Source organism: Oncorhynchus kisutch, linkage group LG3 (genome assembly GCF_002021735.2).
Source record: "Oncorhynchus kisutch isolate 150728-3 linkage group LG3, Okis_V2, whole genome shotgun sequence".
In the NCBI taxonomy this organism is placed as follows: Eukaryota; Metazoa; Chordata; class Actinopteri; order Salmoniformes; family Salmonidae; genus Oncorhynchus; species Oncorhynchus kisutch.
The window spans coordinates 42676417-42698504 of NC_034176.2; the positions used below are offsets into that span (position 1 = coordinate 42676417).

Below are 22088 nucleotides of genomic sequence, written 5' to 3' on the forward strand. Positions count from 1 at the left end.
CAGTCTCCTGAGGGGGAATAGGCATTGTCATACCCTCTTTACGACTGTCTTGGTGTGCTTGGACCATGATAGTTTGTTGGTGATGTGGACACCAAGGAACTTGAAGCTCTCAACCTGCTCCACTACAGCCCTGTGGATGAGAATGGGGTTGTGCTCGGTCCTCCTTTTTCTGTAGTCCACAATCATCTCCTTTGTCTTGATCATGTTGAGGGAGAGGTTGTTATCCTGGCATCACACTGTCAGGTCTCTGACCTCCTCCCTATAGGCTGTCTCATCATTGTAGGTGATCAGGCCTACCACTGTTCTGGCCTCTGCAAACGTAATGATGGTGTTGGAGTCGTGCTTGGCCATGCAGTCATGGGTGAACAGGGAGTACAGGAGGGGACTGAGCACACACCCCAGAGGGGCCCCCGTGTTGAGGTTCAGCCTGGCAGATCTTTACCACCTGGGGCCGGCCCGTCAAGAAGTCCGACATTACAGTTGCAAAGGAAGGTGTTTAGTCCCAGGGTCCTTAGCTTAGTGATGATCTTTGAGGACACTATGGTGTTGAACGCTGAGCTGTAGACAATGAATAGCATTCTCACGTAGGTGTTCAGTTTGTCCCGGTGGGAAAGGGGCGGTATGCAAATTGGAGTGGGTCTAGGGTTTCTGGGATAATGGTGTTGATGTGAGCCTTTCAAAGCACTTCATGGCTACAGACGTGAGTGCTACCGGTCGGTAGTCATTTAGGCAGGTTACCTTGGTGTTCTTGGGCACAGGGACTGTGGTGGTCTGCTTGAAACATGTTGGTATGACAGACTCGGTCAGGGACACATTGAAAATGTCAGTGAAGATACATGCCAGTCGGTCAGCCCATGCTCGAAGTACACATCCAGGTAATCCGTCTGAAAGTTGACCTGTTTAAAGATCTTACTCACATCGGCTTCGGAGAGCGTGATCACACAGTCGCCCAGAACAGCTGATGCTCTCATGCATGCTTCAGTGTTGCTTGCCTTGAAGCGAGCATAAAAGTTATTTAGCTCATCTGGTAGGTTTGTCACTGGGCAGCTCGCAGCTGTGCTTCTTTTTGTAGACGATAATAGTTTGCAAGCCCTGCCACATCCGACGATCACCGGAAGCCAATGTAGTTTGATTCAATCTTTGTCCTGTATTGTCACTTTGCCTGTTTGATTGTTCATCCATGGCTTCTGATTGGGTTAGGTCTACTTTGGTAGACCAGGGGGTTTGGTCAAGACGTTTACACAGATCAGACACGGACAGAGTAGGATAAACTCGGTTTCAAGGGTGTTTATTTAAATAATAAAGAAAAAAGAAAAGGATAGGTCTCCCCTTTGAGACCCTCTCCGGGATACCGTCTTCTGGGCACCGGGTCTTGCTGTATCCTGTCGGGATCACAACTGCACTCACTCCTGTTCCCTCTGTAACCGTCCCCAACTATACGAGAGTCCTTTCTTCCCCCACTCTCCCTTGTGTGCTGCCCTTCTGGCAGCTTTAAGGGCCGTGCACAGCTGGTGAGCAATCAGCCCTTGATTCCTCACCAGTTCCCAATCAACTCCATTTTGTCCCGGCCGGAGAGCTGTCGAGACCTGGCACGTCCAGCAGATGGAGCCATCGCCTGGTGATGTATACTCCGTCTGTCACCAGGCCTCGACGAGTCTCTCCCTGGTGGCTGACCTGCTGTACGCCACAGTATGTATGGTCACTGTCGGGATGACGTCATCGATGCATTTATTGATGAAGCCAGTGACTGATGTGGTGTACTCCTCAATGCCATCGGAAGAATCCCGGAGCATCTGCGTCATCTGACCACTTCCCTAGTGAGTTAGATGTAGGGAGCTGTGCTGCTGCACATAATTTTCTAATAAGAGCGGTCCATGATCTCTGTAAAAAGCATGAAGTAATTATTTAGCCTATTGGCCTGCTCCAGATCAGCCATGTGAATCCATTTGCAAATGAGAAAATAAATGGGGGCAAATTAATAATGAAGCATTACCATCGAATTTAACCAGAGGGCCCCTTCCATGTTGAGAAATAGCCTCACACACATGCATCTTGGTTATGTGTTCTGGCTTGTGTTTGGGAGGGAGGTAGAGGGAGGGAAAGAGAGGAGGGGCTCATTTCTCCCATTCTAAGGACCGGAACGAAAGCATAATCAGCGTTCTAACTCCCCCTTGTGGCGGTTTGGCGCAATGGCACAATGACTAGGGCTGCTGCATCACCGCCACACTGGTGATCACGAGTCACAAAACCGAGTGATGGCCTCTACTAAAAAGTGGAGGATCCCATAGGCTTTCTAAAGAGTAGGCCTATTATATTTATTTCTCAACTTTAATAATATTAAGCACATTGTTTATCTTTACAACAGGAGTATAGCCTTCCTGGCTGGCATGAAAATGAACCACATGAAAATCGTCTTCCATTCGTTATTTAAGTGCATACAGTTGAAGTCAGAAGTTTACATACACTTAGGTTGGAGTCATTAAAACTTGTTTTTCAACCACTCCACACATTTCTTGTTAACAAACTATAGTTTTGGCAAGTCGGGTTAGGACATCTACTTTGTCCATGACACATGACATTTTTCCAACAATTGTTGACAGACAGATTATTTCACTTATAATTCATTGTATCACAATTCCTGTGGGTCAGAAGTTTACATACGCTAAATTGACTGTGCCTTTAAACAGCTTGGAAAATTCCAGAAAATTATGTAATGTGTTTAGAAGCAAATATGCTAATTGACATCATTTGAGTCAATTGGAGGTGTACCTGTGGATGTATTTTAAGGCCCACCTTCAAACTCAGTGCCTCTTTGCTTGACATCATGGGTAAATCAAAAGAAATCAGCCAAGACCTCCACAAGTCTGGTTCATCCTTGGGAGCAATTTCCAAACGCCTGAAGGTACCACATTTATCAGTACAAACAATAGTATGCAAGAATAAACACCATGGGAACACGCAGCTGTCATACCGCTCAGGAAGGATCGGTACGGAAGGAGCGGTTCTGTCTCCTAGAGATGAACGTACTTTGGTGCAAAAAGTGCAAATCAATCCCAGAACAACAGCAAAGGACCTTGTGAACATGCTGTATGAAACAGGTACAAAATTATCTATATCCATAGTAAAAAGAGTCCTATATCGACATAACCTGAAAGGAAGAAGCCACTGCTCCAAAACTGGTATAAAAAAGCCAGACTACCATTTGCAACTGCACATGGGGTCAAAGATCGTACTTTTTGGAGAAATGTCCTCTGGTCTGATGAAACAATAATAGAACTGTTAGTTCATAATGACCATTGTTATATTTGCAGGAAAAAGGAGGAGGCTTGCAAGCCTAAGAACACCATCCCAACCGTGAAGCACGGGGGTGGCAGCATCATGTTGTGGGGGTGCTTTGCTGAAGGAGGGACTGGTACACTTCACAAAATAGATGGCATCATGAGAAAGTTAAATTATGTGGATATATTGAAGCAACATCAAGACATCAGTTAGGAAGTTGAAGCTTGGTCGCAAATGGGTCTTCCAAATGGATAATGACCCCAAGCATACTTCCAAAGTTGTAGAAAAATGGCTTAAGGGCAACAAAGTCAAGGTATTGGAGTGGCCATCACAAAGCCCTGACCTCAATCCTATAGAAAATTTGTGGGCAGAACTGAAAAAGTGTGTGCGAGCAAGGAGGCCTACAAACCTGACTCCGTTACACAAGCTCTGTCAGGAGGAATGGGCCAAAATTCTCCCAACTACTGGGAAGCTTTTGGAAGGCTACACAAAACGTTTGACCCAAGTTAAACAATTTAAAGGCAATGCTACCAAATACGAATTGAGTGTATGTAATCTTCTGACCCACTGGGAATGTGATAAAAGAAATAAATCATTCTCTCAACTATTATTCTGACATGTCACATTCTTAAAATAAAGTGGTGATCCTAACTGAGTTAAGGCAGGGAATTGTGAAAAACTGAGTTGAAATGTATTTGGCTAAGGTGTATTTAAACTTCCGACTTCAACTGTAGATGACATGTATTGTTTCCTGCTAATTTCTCTAATCATGGTCGCACACCTCATGTAGCCCATAGGCCTATATATTTTGATAATTTTCACCATAAAAATGCGCCTTAATAATAAATGCATTACATGCATAATTGCATTCACGGTCATTTTTGATAGTGGTGTTTTCATAGCCTACTGCCATGTGCGCATTGCTGTACTTATAATGTGAAGAAATACCCTAATAGTTTATCAACATTTTAAGCTAAACGTTCTGATCTGTTGCGTCAGCCACATATTAACTGTCCCAGACTATGTTTGGAATATTTATTTATTGCACACAATAGGATAGGTCGACTTTTGTACTATGGGGGATAGTGGATTGACATAGGCTAGTGGTTTTGCTGTTCGTTAGGCCTTCTCATCTTGTTGGCAGACAAAAAGTACATTTTGGACAGTTCTTCCAATATCTTTAATTATGCACCTCGGAATTGGACAAGGACATGCTCAGTTGCGTCTCCAATGTGTCTGTCATCACCTGTAGCCTGTGAGACAGACCCGATCATGTGATTGAGAGCCATGTGAGTGGGAGAGGCGCTTCCGATTGCACAGCAATCAGGGAGAAGGGCACAACGCAGCACTCTGGGCCACAAAAGGCACAGATCTTTTTAGGTTGCATTACGGCCACGAAGGAGATGCAGACGTGAAATTCGAGGCATTATTAAGTGCTTGTCAAATTGGGAATGAGAGACGATTGAAGTGTGTACAGCCTGAGCAAAAAAACAAAGCAGAGCTCATGCCTTTTCAAGCGACTTTTTTCAAATTATCCTTATTAGTCTCATCATGCAGCCTTACAATGTATTAAAAACAAAAACCTATAGCCCAACGTTTGTGGAAAAACTAAAGTTACATTAATAACTCTAAATTAAGGATAGGAGTTTGTAATTATTTGTTAACTACACAACACAGCATAGCCGCATGTGCACACTCCATCAAATAATTTGGAGAAAATGATTCAATTGCACTCTTCATCCTATAAAATAATATAAAATAATGCCACGGATTTCTAAGCAAATCTTAGAATTAGCCCACAGCCATTTGGCATTGCCACATCAGGACCTAACATAAGGACAATCCAGAGTATGATATTCTTTTCCTCTGACATAGACTACATTTTATTCATATCATGCTTCTTCAGACCTGTCTAAAATAAATAATGGATTTATTGGGAAGTTGTTGTTATATGAAGAGAAATTATCAAGAGAAAATATAGATAAAATGTAATGTTGCTCATCGGCCATTGGACATAAACATTACACAACAAGTTGGAAATTCAACAATGAGTGGTTTGGAAGGAATCAGTGGCTACCTGCAAGCATTGCAAAGCAATCACTAGTCTGCTATTCAGTGGAGTGGGTATGTTGTCCATGTCTGGGGTTAAGGGTCTAAATATTAAATATTGGCCATGCTGTCAATCGAGCATGACTTCTAGAAAGAGGCCCGAGTTCCTGACTTGGAAACTCGGAACTGGAAAATCTCAGACTTCAGTGAGTTCAAGATAACTGGGAACTCTGAGAAAAAAAACAAGCTCCGATTGGGAAAATATGTTTTGACTGGTCATCCAATTCAGAATTCCAAGTCAGGAACTCGGGCCTTTTTCTAGAGCTCACTGACATCATGATTAGAGCTCACTGACATCATGATTCAACCTTGTTTTTTCAGAGTTCTCAGTTGTCTTGAAAGCACCATAAATCCAGAGAATGCCAGACTTTGATGACTGCCACGCCACCTTCTTGTTGAAGTGAACACAACACAACAAGTTCAAAAATGTATTGTATGCTGCTGCATAAATTATGTAATATGCCTGGGAGATATGTATACTGTAGCTAAAAAAGTAATACTAAATGTATGTTGTTAAGTAAGCTGTTTGCTGTCGGTGGTGCATATGTAGCGTATAGCCTGTTTTAGATAAATGTCATCATCGAATATTGTAAGAGCTTTCACTGTCTGCTTATATGCCCTCTTTATTAATCCTACGTTTCTGACTTGGTGTACAGGGAGAATACTGTAACAACGGCCTATGTTCTGAATTCTGTCTTTGTACATTTCAAAAGTGCTCAACAAATAGTTATCCTAGCTCGCTCATTAATGTCTTAATCAAAATTACGGATTGCCTCCTGTCAGCTCGTCGTCCCCTAATGCCATAGTTTGTACATCTCAATTGTCAGTAGAAACCACATGTGATTAAGCAAGTCAGCCATGGTTTTTTTAAAGGTAGTAAATGAGCCTGAATTAACTGTTTTGCTGCCAGACAAGGCTTCACTAATAGCCAGGTGTAGCAGTGGTAAGGATTCATTCCATGGTGCTGAAAAGAAAGCTCTGTTGGGACAGCTTTATGTAGGCCCTAACAGTTTGTGGGCAACGTTTGTCACCGTTATAGTGCAACTAATGCATTGTTTAGTGTTGTGGCTTAGCTGGCATGCATCTTAAGCAAAAATAATTTGGCCCCCACCAATATTTCCATGCTAAAATCGCCACTGCACACACAAGTATACACCCACACTAAAGTGCCATAGGTTTTCCTGATAACCTTGAACAGTGAATGTCATTACAACAGTCAAGGACAGTATTCAGGAGAGAGTAGAGCAGACATTCAGACAGCTGAAGCTCAAGGTTCAGCCAATAACACACACTACACTGAAGCAGAACTTAGTGCACTCGAACCCACCACAGCAATGTGTAGGCTATGCAGTTTCTTTGTTGACTAACTACTGCCCTCGCAAACACACACTTCTTACTCTGGAAATAATCGCTGGTGTCATTCGCCCATGGGAAAAGAAGCTACTGGCCTGGTCAAGCAAATTGGCTGCTGCACTCACGTTTCGTATCACGGATACGTAAAGTGAAACAGCATGTGAGTTATTGCCAGATTAGCCTGGTTCCACCAGGCTAAGCAGCTGACGCAATGCGGTTTGATTGAATTGTGCCATAAGACGGAGTAGGCTCTTTGGTTAGTAATTAAACAGAAAGTGCTAGAAGGAGGATATCACTAATAATGAGATGCCAAATATATGGAAGTGTAGGACTAAAAGCCACCTTGCTTGATTTCTAAAGGAGCTGAGGGGAAATGCATACTTCCTAGGGTTCTCAAACAGCCTGCCTCCATTAGAGCTGGTGACAGAGAGCTGAGGAAAGGAGGGAGAGACAGGCAGCTTGCTGTGGGACTGAGCACCATATCACACGTCACAGTCAAACCCAACAATGAAGTGGATGTATTCTGCCTCACATTACTCACTCAATCACTCGCATGACAAAAGCCCTGCTACTGACAGTGGTAGGATAAATAAATACAGTGGTCAGAGACTCAATGGTAATTTCATTCTGCTACCTTGCTACGTGATAATTCGATGAAATTCTTTAATGGGGGCTGTCTTATAAAGAAAACAAATATTAAATTATGTTGCTAATCTTAATGTCAACCGGTTGAATATAATTGATTTCACCCAACAGAATGACTGCATCCCAAATGGAATCCTATTCCCTATATAGTGTACTGGTAGTGCACTAAATAGGGAATAGGGTGCCATGCAGACAAAGTATTTTTCCATCAATGCCCTAGACATTCTTTCTGCTCAAATAAGAAATGACTGACTGAATGCAAATATCATTCAATGTTTGAAGCATGAAACATACTACATCCCTCTTAAGGGAATGTTGGAGCCACTGTTCATTGTACATTCCAAGAATGTTTGGTTTAAAGGGAATTTAAAATAAACAGAGAAAAGTGCTTACACTCACTAGTTGCAGTTAGAACTGTGACCTTCAACATGACTTTTTCGCTGAAAACAAAAATGTCATAGAACTCCCATAGGAAGCATCTCAAATGGCCCATAGGGTTCTGGTCAAAAGTAGAGTACTCGATTGGGAATTGGGGTGCCATTTGGGATACACCCATAGAATTCACAAAGAGATTGCCCTTTTGACAATGTTGTGCCTGTTTGTGCTAAATCACCGTGTAGTAGCTGGGCTGGCGGTGCTCTCTGCTATGGGCGGTGGGCTGGGGGGGCTAGGGCTGCTGATCCATTTGGTCTGGTCCACCACGGTGCGGGCATGGGGCAGGCGGCCAACGTCTCTCACCCTAACCAGCAGGTGGCGACACGTCTTCAGGATCCTCACCGCCTCATCATGGGGGATGGCCACGAAGCTCCGCCCATTCACCTCCAGCAGCTGGTCGCCCACCTGAACCCACAGAGAAGAGAAATTATACTTGTAGATATACACTGAGTATACCAAACATTAGGTGCACCTTCCTAATATTGAGTTGCACCTTCCCTTTTGCCCTCAGAATAGCCTCAATTTGTCGCGGCATGGACTCAACCATGTGTCGAAAGCGTTCCACAAAGATGCTGGCCCATACTGACTGAAATCCTTCCCACAGTTGTGGTAAGATGGCTGAAAGTCCTTTGGGTGGAGGACAATTCTTGATACACACGGGAAACTACCCAGCACGAAACAACCCAGCAGCATTGCGGTTCTTGACACAAACCGGTGCTCCTGACACCTACTACCATAACCCATTCAAAGGCACTTAAATCTTTTGTTTTTCCCATTCACCCTCTGAATGGAACACACACAATCCATGTCAAAATTGTCATAGGGCTTAAAAATCCTTTTTTAACCTGTCTCCATCTACACTGATTGAAGTGGATTTAACAAGTGACATCAATAAGGGATCACAGGCAGAGCCCCACCTCTTTTGAGCCACACCTGTTTAGCTAAAAAAAAAAGAGTATGTTTTGCATATTATTTTGCCATTAATACGTGTCACATATCCGTTTTCAAACTATGTAAAAAAAAAAAGAGTTAATAAAGCCGCATACAAACATGGTCTCTTTTTTTTGCTTTCTTGAATAAGGCAGCTCCAAAATGCAGGTGTTTCAGCCTAGCTCAGTGTGGTGGTGGGGCAGCCAGCGGAAAATACAGAGAGTAGGGGTTGGTAATGTTCTCTAGTTGCACCGTGATTGGCTCAGTGTTCTGTCACTCATGGGGACACTACGTCACCTCAAAATTTACAGAGAGAGCTCAAAAATTCAAGCCCTTTGGGTAAATGCCATAGATTTACATTAGAAGTGCCCATCCAAGAAGGCATCTCAATGTGAAAAAAACTGTTTGCATGTTCTTCACAAAGAGGGCAACAGATGCTACTGAGCCAGATGTCTATGTGTCAGGGGAGAAGCTCCAGGTGGTATCCGATTTTAAGTACCTTGGCATCATACTTGATTCCAACCTCTCTTTTAAAAAGCATGTGAAAAAGGTAATTCAAATAACCAAATTCAACCTAGCTAATTTCCGATTTATACGAAATTGTTTGACTACAGAGGTAGCAAAACTGTACTTCAAATCTATGATACTCCCCCACTTAACATACTGCTTGACTAGTTGGGCCCAAGCTTGCTGTACAACATTAAAACCTATTCAGTCTGTCTACAAACAGGCTCTCAAAGTGCTTGATAGGAAGCCCAATAGCCATCATCATTGTCACATCCTTAGAAAGCATGAGCTCTTGAGTTGGGAAAATCTTGTGCAATACACCGACGCATGTCTTGTATTCAAGATCCTCAATGGCCTGGCTCCCCCTCCACTCAATATTTTTGTTAAACAGAAAACCCAGACATATGGCAGCAGATCCACAAGGTCTGCCATGAGAGGTGACTGTATAGTTCCCCTAAGGAAAAGCACCTTTAGTAAATCTGCATTCTCTGTGAGAGCTTCCCATGTCTGGAATACACTGCCATCAGACACACATAACTGCACCACATATCACACTTTCACAAAATGCTTGAAGACATGGCTAAAGGTCAATCAGATTTGTGAACATGGTCCCTAGCTGTGTGTTGCCACTCCATGTTGTCTGTTGTCTGTAGCTTGTGAGGTGTGGAAACACTTTGTTGCTTTTATGAATTTTGTCTTGCTGCTTTTTGTTTTATGTTGCTCTGTCTGTATGCTATGTCTTGCTTGTCCTATGTTGCTATGTCTTGCTTGTTCTATGTTGCTATTGTCTATATTGTAATTGTTTTTAATAACCTGCCCAGGGACTGCGGTTGAAAATTAGCCGGCTGGCTAAAACCGGCACTTTTACTGAAATGTTGATTAATGTGCACCGTCCCTGTAAAAATAAAAAATAAACTCAACTCAACTCAATGCCATTGGCTACAGATAAAATGACATCAAATCCTGTTATATCTACTGTATGCTTAGATTGGACTGATGTGAGGCCAAATCTATGGAAGGAACATCATGAACATCACATTCATGAAACCATGTTCTAGCAGACCATAACAACCAATGCTTATTATCTTCCAGCCTATTCATTCTTCAAAAGCACAAACAAAACACTTGACATAGTGATTATTCCTGTTTGAGAAGCAGTTTAGCTTTGATTTGAGCTTAATAGTTATTAGGGAGTGAAAGTTATACACGGAGAAAATTGGACCTCTCTGAAATGAAAATGAATGGCCCTCCCTTCAGCAAAATATATTTGACCTAAACCCTCCCTGAATGCGTGAAAAAAAAAAAACAATTGACCCTCCCCTATACCCAAAATAATAATTTAAATAAAATGAATAGCAGAGAACATGTGTACCGTTTACCCTCACTTCTTGGACAGACCAGAGACTTAGATATCAAATCAAATCAAATCAAATTTATTTATATAGCCCTTCGTACATCAGCTGATATCTCAAAGTGCTGTACAGAAACCCAGCCTAAAACCCCAAACAGCAAGCAATGCAGGTGTAGAAGCACGGTGGCTAGGAAAAACTCCCTAGAAAGGCCAATACCTAGGAAGAAACCTAGAGAGGAACCAGGCTATGTGGGGTGGCCAGTCCTCTTCTGGCTGTGCCGGGTGGAGATTATAACAGAACATGGCCAAGATGTTCAAATGTTCATAAATGACCAGCATGGTCGAATAATAATAAGGCAGAACAGTTGAAACTGGAGCAGCAGCACAGTCAGGTGGAAGTTGAAACTGGAGCAGCAGCATGGCCAGGTGGACTGGGGACAGCAAGGAGTCATCATGTCAGGTAGTCCTGGGGCATGGTCCTAGGGCTCAGGTCAGTTGAAACTGGAACAGCAGCATGGCCAGGTGGACTGGGGACAGCAAGGAGTCATCATGTCAGGTAGTCCTGGGGCATGGTCCTAGGGCTCAGGTCCTCCGAGAGAGAGAATGAAAGAGAGAAGGAGAGAATTAGAGAACGCACACTTAGATTCACACAGGACACCGAATAGGACAGGAGAAGTACTCCAGATATAACAAACTGACCCCAGCCCCCCGACACATAAACTACTGCAGCATAAATACTGGAGGCTGAGACAGGAGGGGTCAGGAGACACTGTGGCCCCATCCGAGGACACCCCCGGACAGGGCCAAACAGGAAGGATATAATGCAGTTTTTATAATGCAGATATGCAGTTTTAAAAACTGCCAGAAGGTTGTGGGTTTGCAAACCACCGTGTAGAGTAGGGATGGAAAAATCTCCTTTATAGTTAAAGCATTTTATGATTGACATTTATAAACATTTCATGCAATTCTACATTTTACACATTAGCAGAACATTTCTTTAATACCACAAAAATTACCGAAATTACAGACTAATGGACAGAGTGATAGGCCTATGTGTTCATCTTATCATTATTTATCCAATGCCAAATCAGTGTGTCTTCTTTGTAAGGAAACTGTCCCAGTTGGCAAATAATAATAACCTGAGATGTCATTAGGAATCTGAGCATGGTACTTTCAAAAGCTAGGCCTACCTTTCCCATTCTATCGATTCCTTGGATCATTTCATGTTTTCATGTGTACCTGAGTTATTGACGTTCAATCAGGCAGAAATCCCGCCGGTATTACAGAGCACCGTAATAAAAGTCACTCTCACTACAGTCGTGGACCAAAGTTTTGAGAATGACACAAATGTTAATTTCCACAAAGTTTGCTGCTTCAGTGTCTTTAGATATTTTTGTCAGATGTTACTATGGAATATTGAAGTATAATTACAAGCATTTCATAAGTGTCAAAGGCTTTTATTGACAATTACATGAAGTTGATGCAAAGAGTCAACATTTGCAGTCTTGACCTGCAATTCGCCCTGGCATGCTGTCAATTAACTTCTGGGCCACATCCTGACAGATGGTAGCCCATTCTTGCATAATCAATGATTGGAGTTTGTCAGAATTTGTGGGTCTTTGAGGATTGACCACAATCCCAAAATGGACCCAAAATATCGATGTTTTGTCCCCAAGCCACGTAGTTATCACTTTTTCCTTATGGCAAGGTGCTCCATCATGCTGGAAAAGGCATTGTACGTCACCAAACTGTTCCTGGATGGTTGGGAGAAGTTGCTCTCGGAGGATGTGTTGGTACCATTCTTTATTCATGGCTGTCTTCTTAGGCAAAATTGTGAGTGAGCCCACTCCCTTGGCTGAGAAGCAACCCCACACATGAATGGTCTCAGGATGCTTTACTGTTGGCATGACACAGGACTGATGGTAGCGCTCACCTTGTCTTCTCTGGACAAGCTTTTTTCCGGATGCCCCAAACAATCAGAAAGGGGATTCATCAGAGAAAATAACTTTACCCCAGTCCTCAGCAGTCCGATCCCTGTACCTTTTGCAGAATATCAGTCTGTCTCTGATGTTTTTCCTGGAGAGAAGTGGCTTCTTTGCTGCCCTTCTTGACACCAGGCCATCCTTCAAAAGTCTTCGCCTCACTGTGCATGCAGATGCACTCACACCTCTCTGCTGCCATTCCTGAGCAAGCTCTGTACTGGTGGTGCCCCGATCCCGCAGCTGAATCAACTTTAGGAGATGGTCCTGGCGCTTGCTGGAATGTCTTGGGAGCTTTCACGTCCTGACCTTAGTTCCTTTTTTATGTCTCTATTTAGTTTGGTCAGGGCGTGAGTTGGGGTGGGCATTCTATGTTTTGTGACAGTGATCTTCAGCCTTGTCCTCATCACTCACACCTTTGTTATCAAGAGAATCACTGACATGATGTCAGCTGGTCCTTTTGTGTCATGGCTGAAATGCAGTGGAAATGTTTTTGGGGGATTCAGTTAATTTGCATGGCAAAGAGGGACTTTGCAATTAATTGCAATTCATCTGATCACTCTTCATAACTTTCTGGAGTATATGCAAATTGCCACCATACAAACTGAGGCAGCAGACTTCTGAAAATTCATATTTGTGTCATTCTCAAAACTTTTGGCCACGACTGTACACTAGAAGTTGATAGGATTACAGACGTTTAGACCGCGAAAAACATCTATCATACATGTCTGATTTCAATATTGGCCGATGTCATAACTCGGAAGGATTTATTTTCTCGAATGAGCCATTGATCATATTTTTTTGATATTCCTACCTCGAGAAATGTGTAATTTAACAGACGGTCTATCACATTTTCCTATTTGTCTGCATCTTTAAGCTAGCGCGCATTGCATGTTGCATTTGCTAGAGATATTATAGAAAGGAGATAGGAATACAATGAACGAAGGAGCGTATAACATCCCACAAGCAGACTGTCAACCAATCGCGGTCACGTTGTCATGCTGCGTAACGCGGTTGCTAATCACGCAATCCCTTCTCAAAGTCAGTGTATACTTTTTTCCTTGATAGTACCTAATGTCACGATTTAAACACTAAAAGATTTGTAATGTTGTAATTTTGTTGACGAAATTCTGCAAATTTTGGTGCTTTTGACCTAGCCCCCAAAAGACTCCCATTCACTCCTTGAAGGACAGCGCTCCTTGTCCCTGAATCGCCCAGAAATCACCACGCGTTCCATTTCCATAGCATGGGCAACGTTTCCCATCTCCTCAAAACTACAGTGTGTCTGAATACACTCTGTGAAGCACATGTATCTGCAAGTTCAATATGGTGAGTTTGCAGACTCCTAAATTGATCGTGCAGTTTGCTTCTGGTGATTCTATAGCCAACTAGGTACATTACATTCTGATATTGTCTTTTGTATTGTTGTTTAACTACGTTTGCTAGCTAGTTACTCATCTCCTGAACTGCCACCATAGCCCCACGTAGCACAGCCATTGGTTAAGCAGCACACAAAAACGTTTTCAATCAGAAACAGCAGAGCAGGCCAGGGCTCAGGGTTGGAATATCCATTGCTGTGTTAATTTAAAAAAAATCAACATTTATTTAACTAGGCAAGTCAGTTAAGAACAAATTATTTTACAATGAAGGCCTACCCTGGCCAAACCCTCCCCTAACCCAATCACAGCCACTTGTGATACAGCCAAGGATTGAACCAGAGTCTGTAGTGACACCTCTAGCACTGAGATGCAATGCCTTAGACCACTGCTCCACTCGGGAGCCCTCAAAATGTAGCCTAGTTTTGGCATAGGCTGACCAGGTAAATCCAGGTGAAAGCTATGAACCCTCATTGATGTCACTTGTTAAATCCACTTCCATCAGTGTAGTTGAAGGGGAGGAGACATGTTAAAGAAGGATTTTTAAGCCTTGAGACAATTGAGACATGGCTTTTGTATGTGTGCCATTCAGAGGGTGAATGGGCAAGACAAAATGTTTAAGTGCCTTTGAATGAGGTATGGTAGTAGGTGCCAGGCACACTGGTTTGTGTCACACTCAACAGTTTCCCAAGAATCAAGAATAGTCCACCACCCAAAGGACATCCAGCCAACTTGACATAACTGTGGGAAGCATTGGAACCAACATGGGCCAGCATCCTTGTGGAAGGCTTTCGACACCTTGTAGAGTTCATGCCCCGATGAATTGCAGCTGTTCTGAGGGCAAGATTACATGACCCTCCCCTGGACCATGTAAAAAAAATACTAAACCCTCCCCTTGACTGAAATTGAAAAAAACATGACCCTCCCCCATTTTCCTCCAGGTAACCATTTTTTCCCCATTTCTATCTGTCCCTTAGTAAGGAAAACATGATCTACAGGGGGATACAAAAGGCGTCTTTGCTATCAATATGTAACATGATTAGTATCTAATAGAAATATAATTCACAATGAAATAACTTCTACATAGACTGAAGTGTATCAATGTTGTTTTTCCATTTCTCAAGTCTTATACTCGTCTTCTCAGAGCATCAGAATGAGTTAGTCTAAAGGCCTGGGGTGGTCTAGCTCTCTCCCCCTGCCTCATAATCTCTATCCTATCCATTAAACATAAAAAAAGAAAGGACTGCCCCACTCCTTAAAAAATAATAAGTTAGTCTAGTGTGAAATAAAAGACAACAGAAAATCTGAGAAACACAGGAGAAGCTGAGGATGTATAGTGGCATTACGGGACCTCTTCAAATGGCCAATTCTCTTTCCGCAAGAGGAAGTAAAGTAAGAAATGAGTTATTGACTTCTCCCCTCCTCTCCCTCCCTCCTAACACTAATGCATTTACAGTATAAGCAGTGGAAGAATCAGCTTGAGTGAACCTCCATAACTCATTGAAGAGGAGGGAGGGAAAGAGATGGAGGGGGGGGGGGGGGGGGGGGTGAGAGGGTCTAATTTACATCGCCCAGCCAGGGCATCTGAGGTGCAGCCACTGAACGGGAGAGTTTTACTACAGTGCACTATAAAGGGAATAGGGTACCATTTGGGACTCACACAAAGTCCATGTCCCTCAGCCCCCTGCCTCTGTAATGCTTACTCTGTGGCAGTATGGGACCCCTCCAGCGTACTGTAACTCAGCTGCTCAAAGTCGATAGATTGAACCGTCATTTCCAACTGGCGTTTCATTGATCATCCGAGATGAAGCGTGAAATAAAATGGTTATGAGTCAGACGAGACTGAGAGGAGCAATTGTCCATACACAATGTTCTTGTCCTTTCTCAGAGAGAGAGCGAGAAGGGGGGTAGAGAGAGAGAAAAAAAAACGAAGGAAGAGAGGCTAAGGGCAATTTCCTATTTTGGGTGGCCGAGACAGTTGTCTGACTTGATAGTTTATCTCCAGGTCGCCTGAGAGAGAGGGGCTATTACGGACACGGTACAGCAAATGGACAATCTCTCCCAAACACACTAAATGTTGTTTTTCAGAGGGTTGCCAGCCAAAGAGACAAGACACTGGCACCTATCTGTGGATGAGAAGTGGCAGAGGCTATTTCCAAAATGGCAGCCTGTGAAATGTTCCAGCTACAGGCCCTTGTCAATGTTTTATTGTGATCTCAAGCTGTATGCAAAGATTGAACACGTCTATTTGAATTGCATACACCAGGGTTGCGAGATAAAATGTGTGCTTGGTTCATAGACCCGGGGTTGTTCTCTAATAAGAAACTACATGCATATGTTTTGGCACTGATTAACTGTTGAAGCTCTTTGGAAATAGGTTTGTTGATGTCTTAAGAAAAATTCTCAATAAGATTCTTCCATTTTGCCCCGTTCTCATGCTCTTTGGTTACAATCAAAAATTCGACATGTCTTTTCAAGAAAAGCAAATAATCTTAGCAGTTTCAACAGCTGTGGAGAAAAAAAAAGCATTGTCAAAAGTTGGTTTGAACTGAATATTGTATTGTGTAAAGTTTGGGTATTAATGTTCAATGCCTGCCAAACTTAATGGAGTTCGTGTTGAGATACTAACAACCTTGACCAAGGCCATCATGTACACCCATAAGATGATCTAGGATATTTCACTTTAAGATATTTGGCTGCTATTATTGGCTATATTTTTATGTTTGTTTTTTATATGTACTGTATGTGTACCAATAGGTAACCGCCAAAATAACAGAAACACCAACATAAAGTGTCTACATAGGTTAACCTGGTAAACTCTGACCCCCCTGGTGGCATTTTCGAAACAACGCATAATATTGTATACTACCCTCATAAAGTACATTTCGGATTTCAAAACTATACATCCTACAAACCCATGCTAAGTAAAGTACAGAGCCTGAGATAAAACAGGCCCTGAAATGTATTTAAATGTTCTATTGTCCCCATTTAAGGAATAAGAGATTTGTAAGTTTAGGTTGAGCTCAAATATGTCACCAAAAAGATTTTCAAAAAAATTCAGAAAAACAATGAAAAGATTTTGGGGAAAAACAAAACGCTAAACATGCACAAATTCCAATAGGAACAGAGACTTTTGAAATGGCACAGGGCTTGTTCAACGTTCCTTGCCTTCATTTTTTGTCTTAAATAAATAATGGTTCCAAGTGGCACCCCATCCCCATAGGGCTCTGTTCAAAAGTAGGGGGGAAAGTATAGTGAGCCAGTGGGCTGGCCTGTTAAAATAAAATAAAAGGCAGGGCTGTAGGCTGGATAAGACAGCGTCCGATCCCCTGGGGGAGTGACACTAATTAAATCCCACGTCATTGCACACAGATGGGACAGGCACACGATCATCTGTCACACCGCCCGTTAGACAACAGCTGTATCCAGACTGGCTTGATAGAGGCCCTCGTTATGGGGCTGACACCTGGCTGACGGACGGTGTCTTATTGCTCCTCAGTGACAGGATGACTAATAAGATACATTTAGAGGAGTTTAGTTTATCCACTGTCAGAGGAGAGAAAAGAAGAGGCATTTTGTTTCTCATAGCTTCTGTCAAATAACTTCAGAAAAGGCCTTGAATCCAAAGAGCAACATTGAATTAGCCTCATGAAATCAGCCAGAACTTGATAGCTCACATTCTGTTTCACTGCTTGACCAGGCTAACATTGAATGTCCCTGTTCTCAAACATATTTTTTTTACTCCATAATTCACAGGGCTATAGATAACTTCATCCATATACAAACAGGTTGTATAGAACATTAACATCGCCACAATAATGTCTGCAATCACGTACAGCCTTTGTGGTAATTAATCATGTATACACCTGGTGATAATGCAGGTGCAAACTGCATACTAAAAAGAAACAATAGTTTGATATCTAGCTGTTTCCCATTGATATCTGCCAGAGGTAGCAGACAGACAGGCCTCAGGTCAGTGTTTAACAGGCTGAAGTAAGAGAGAGGTAGAGGGGAAGAAAGAGGACATAAGAGAGGGAAAGGAGAATAGAGAGAATGAGAGAGGGAGGGGAGGTAAATGTGGGTAGGCGAGACAGACAGAGACGGCCTCCTGAGGAGAACAGACAGCCTCTTTACTTTCCTACTGCTCCTCCTCCAATGGCAATATCACTCACTCTGCCAGACTGCCATGGATGTAGACCCACAACACAACTCCGACAGAGCATTACACTGGAAAACAGTGTAGTTCTTATGGATCTCTGAATACACTGTGGAGTACAATTACCAAAACTGAGGCAGAATATATATTTTTTAAATTAAATCAAAATATCTGAGAGGCTTGTAGTAGAATAGAGAAAGAAAAATAACCTGTAACTTTTCCAAAATGAACAGGTTCTCCAGAAATCCCAGTTGGAAGATTCCGGGAATCAGGAGGGAATAACCAGGGAATCTGGAATCTTCCAACCAGGATTTCTGGAAAACCTTTAGTCCATGCAGGTTGTCATCCCAGTGGCTAGAGTACCATCAGCCCCACAGAACTAGAATGAGTAGAACAGGTCTCCGTTAATGGGTGAACTGATGGCCATTTTGAGTGTTGGCATGAGTTTACCAGTTAAATTGCCATAGTCAGAGATTTTGATTCCCATTCTAGTTATGTTATTTATATGATTGGCCGCAGAGCCCTAACACTCAGCTGATAGCGTGCCTGGCCTCTGTCCCCGCCTCCCCCTGCCACAGTCAGCTAGAAAACACAAGGCAGCACAGTGCTTTCTGTCAAAGAAATGCTGCCAAAATGCCAAGCGCCTGTTATTTAATCAAGAGTCCAGGCTTGGATTTAGTGTGGCTTTCTGAGTTTTTTTTATAGTCCTCTTTATGGAAGAAGATTTTTTCCAAAGAGGGAGATGGACATGTTTGAACTGGGCTGACAGAGGGGATGCAGTGAGAAACAGAGACAGATGTGTGCCAGATATCTTCCCAAGCCCAGCCATGCCATAATGCTATGATGCCAGTCATACTGTTTACAGGCACACTGATCTATACAGTGGCAATAAAAAGTATGTGAACCCTTTGGAATTACCTGGACTTCTATATAAATTGGTCATAAAATGTAAAACTATATACAAACACAGTCTGCTTAAAGTAATAACACACAAACAATTACACGTTTTCATGTCTTTATTTAACACACCGTGTAAATATTCACAGTGCAAAAAGTATGTGAACCCTCGGATTTAATAACTGGTTGACCCTCCGTTGGCAGCAATAACCTCAACCAAACATTTGGTCAGGAGGAATATTGGACCATTCAGCTTTACAAAACTGTTTCAGTTCAGCAATATTCTTGGGATGTCTGGTGTGAACCGCTCTCTTGATGTCATGCCACAGCATCTCAATCGGGTTGAGGTCAGGACTCTGACTGGGCCACTCCAGAAGGCATATTTTCTTCTGTTGAAGCCATTCTGTAGTTGATTTACCTCTGTGTTTTGGGTCGTTGTCTTGTTGCATCACCCAACTTCTGTTGAGTTTCAATTGGAAAACAGATAGCCTTACATTCTCCTGCAAAATGTCTTGATAAACTTGGGAAATCATTTTTCCGTCGATAACAGCAAGCTGTCCAGGCCCTGAGGCAGCAAAGCAGTTCCAAACCATGATGCTCCCTTCACCATACTTTACATTTGGGATGAGGTTTTGATGTTGGTGTGCTGTGCCTTTTTTTCTCCAAACATAGAGTTGTGTGTTCCTTCCAAACAACTCAACTTTAGTTTCATCTATCCACAGAATATTTTGCCAGTAGCGCTGTGGAACATCCAGATGCTCAGACTTGCAACTTCAGATGTGCAGCAATGTTTTTTTGGGGATAGCAGTGGCTTCTTCTGTGTTGTCCTCCCATGAACACCATTCTGGTTTAGTGTTTTAGGTATCGTAGACTCGTCAACAGAGATGTTAGCATCTTCCAGAGATTTCTGTAAGTCTTTAGCTGACACTCTAGGATTCTTCTTAACCTCATTGAGCATTCTGCCCTGTGCTCTTGCAGTCATCTTTGCAGGACGGCCAATCCTAGGGAGAGTAGCAAAAGTGCTGAACTTTCTCCATTTATAGACAATTTATCTTATGGACTGATGAACATCAAGGCTTTTAGAGATACTTTTGTAACCCTTTCCAGCTTTATCCAACGAAACAATTCTTAATCTTGTGTCTTCTGAGATCCCTTTTGTTCGAGGCATGGTTCACATCAGACAATGTTTCTTGTGAATAGTAAACTCACATTTTGTGAGTGTTTTTTATAGGGCATGGCAGCTCTAACCAACATCTCCAATCTCGTCTCAACGATTGTACTCCAGGTTAGCTGACTCCTAACTCCAATTCGCTTTTGGAGAAGTCATTAACCTAGGGGTTCACATACTTTTCCCAACCTACACTGTCAATGTTTAAATTATGTATTCAATATAGACAAGAAAAATAGAATAATTTGTGTGTTATTAGTTTAAGCAGACTGTGTTTGTCTGTTGTTGTGACTTAGATGAAGATCAGATCTAATTTGGATTCATACTTTTCCTTGCCACTTTATTCCTGCCTCAGAAATCTGACCTGAAAACACAGCAGACTGAAGTTGAAAATAGAGCGCAATGAACTATGTTTTGTACATAGAATCGATGTCTTTAGTCGAGTAAAAAGCAGCTGCCATGTTTCGAATCAGCAACACAGACCATAGCAGACTCTTTCCCCCACTGCTTTTCTGCGTCAGAACCTTGCATTGTGTTTTATTCCCTGTGGTGGGGTGAAACAATTTCCATAGGATGTGCATGGTAATGGTCTGTAAATACCTTGAGTCCACCGTGGTCTGCGGCTGAGCCTGGGTCCACTCCAGTAATGTATATGCCCAGGCCGTACTCTGCCCCTCCTCTGATCATCAGGCCCAGAGAGAGACCATCGTTCAAGTTTAGGGTGATCTGCAGGGATACACAGACAGAGGGGACAGGGATCAGTGGTCGTGTTCATAAAGTGAGCAGATCTAGGATCAGGTCTTCCCTGTCTATATAATCTTATTCATTATGATCTAAATGTCACGCCTTCCGCCGAAGTCGGTCCCTCTCCTTGCTCGGGCGGTGTTCGGCGGTCGACGTCACCGGTCTTCTAGCCATTGCCAATCCACTTTTCATTTTCCTTTTGTTTTGTCTTGTTTTACACACCAGGTTTCAATTCCCCAATTACATGTTCATTATTTAACCTCTGTTTTGCCCATGGTTGTTGTGAGTGTTTATTCGTTGTGAAGTGGTCAGTACTTCTGTGAGCTGGTGTGTTACCCAGTGGGGAATTTATTGTTGGTTTATTTATAGTAAAGTTACGTTTTTACTCAGTTCTGTGTCCTGCGCCTGACTTCGTCCGACCCGCTACACACTGACTCTTTACACTAAAAGGCAAATCCTTGATCAGCACTCCTATTGTGAGTTGATTGATAGATATGGCCCCAGACCTCCTGGAAGTGACAGTGATCAGTGATTATTATTTAATAATAATAATAATAACAAGACGAACAATAATACATGGAACTTATACAGTATAGCACCTTTCAATGATCCAAAGTCACTTGACAATTGTAGAAACTAAACAAAACAACAGAGATCATAACAAGACAACACCAGACTAACAGAAGGAAGAGACAAAAACATTAAACAAAGAGAATGGGGAGGGGCTTAAAGAAGGGAAAAGAGTGTGATGTGTCAGTGTATGAGTGAGCGAGCGAGCAGGTTTTGCAAGTGTGTATGAGAGAGAGTGCATGTGGGAGAGAGGGTGGGTGTGTGTGTGTGGGGGGGGGGGGGGGCAAGGTGGCCTGCTGTGGTGGAATGTAGTGAGTGTGTGGGTTGGTAGGGGAGAAGGTCAGAAAGGTAAGGGTGATAAGGTGGTGAAGGGCTTTGTTGTTCAGAAGGAGGATCTTGTAGTTAATGCGTTGGGAGACAAGGAGCCAGTGGAGTTCACGGAGGACAGGGATGATGTGCTGCCAGGACTTAGTGTGGGTGAGGAGTCAGGCCACAGAGTTCTGAACCATTTTCAGCTTATGGAGGGAGCTTGCATTGATGTCGGAGAGTAGTCAGTTGCAGTAGTTGTTGGTGTTCAAATACTGGAGAG

The 22088-nt window shown here is 42.7% G+C and overlaps 1 protein-coding gene across 2 annotated transcripts in view; it reads right to left on the bottom strand.

Annotated features, from left to right (window-relative positions):
* The window catches only part of LOC109874007 (whirlin), a 95530-nt gene that overhangs the window by 25507 nt on the left and 47935 nt on the right, over positions 1–22088 (bottom strand). For both annotated transcript variants that reach the window (XM_031806558.1, XM_031806550.1), the window contains exons 3-4: positions 20786–20911; positions 8000–8226 (exon numbers count right to left, since the gene is read on the bottom strand). In XM_031806558.1, coding sequence (XP_031662418.1) covers positions 8000–8226; positions 20786–20911 — 353 coding nt within the window. The remainder of the gene's footprint in view (positions 1–7999; positions 8227–20785; positions 20912–22088) is intronic.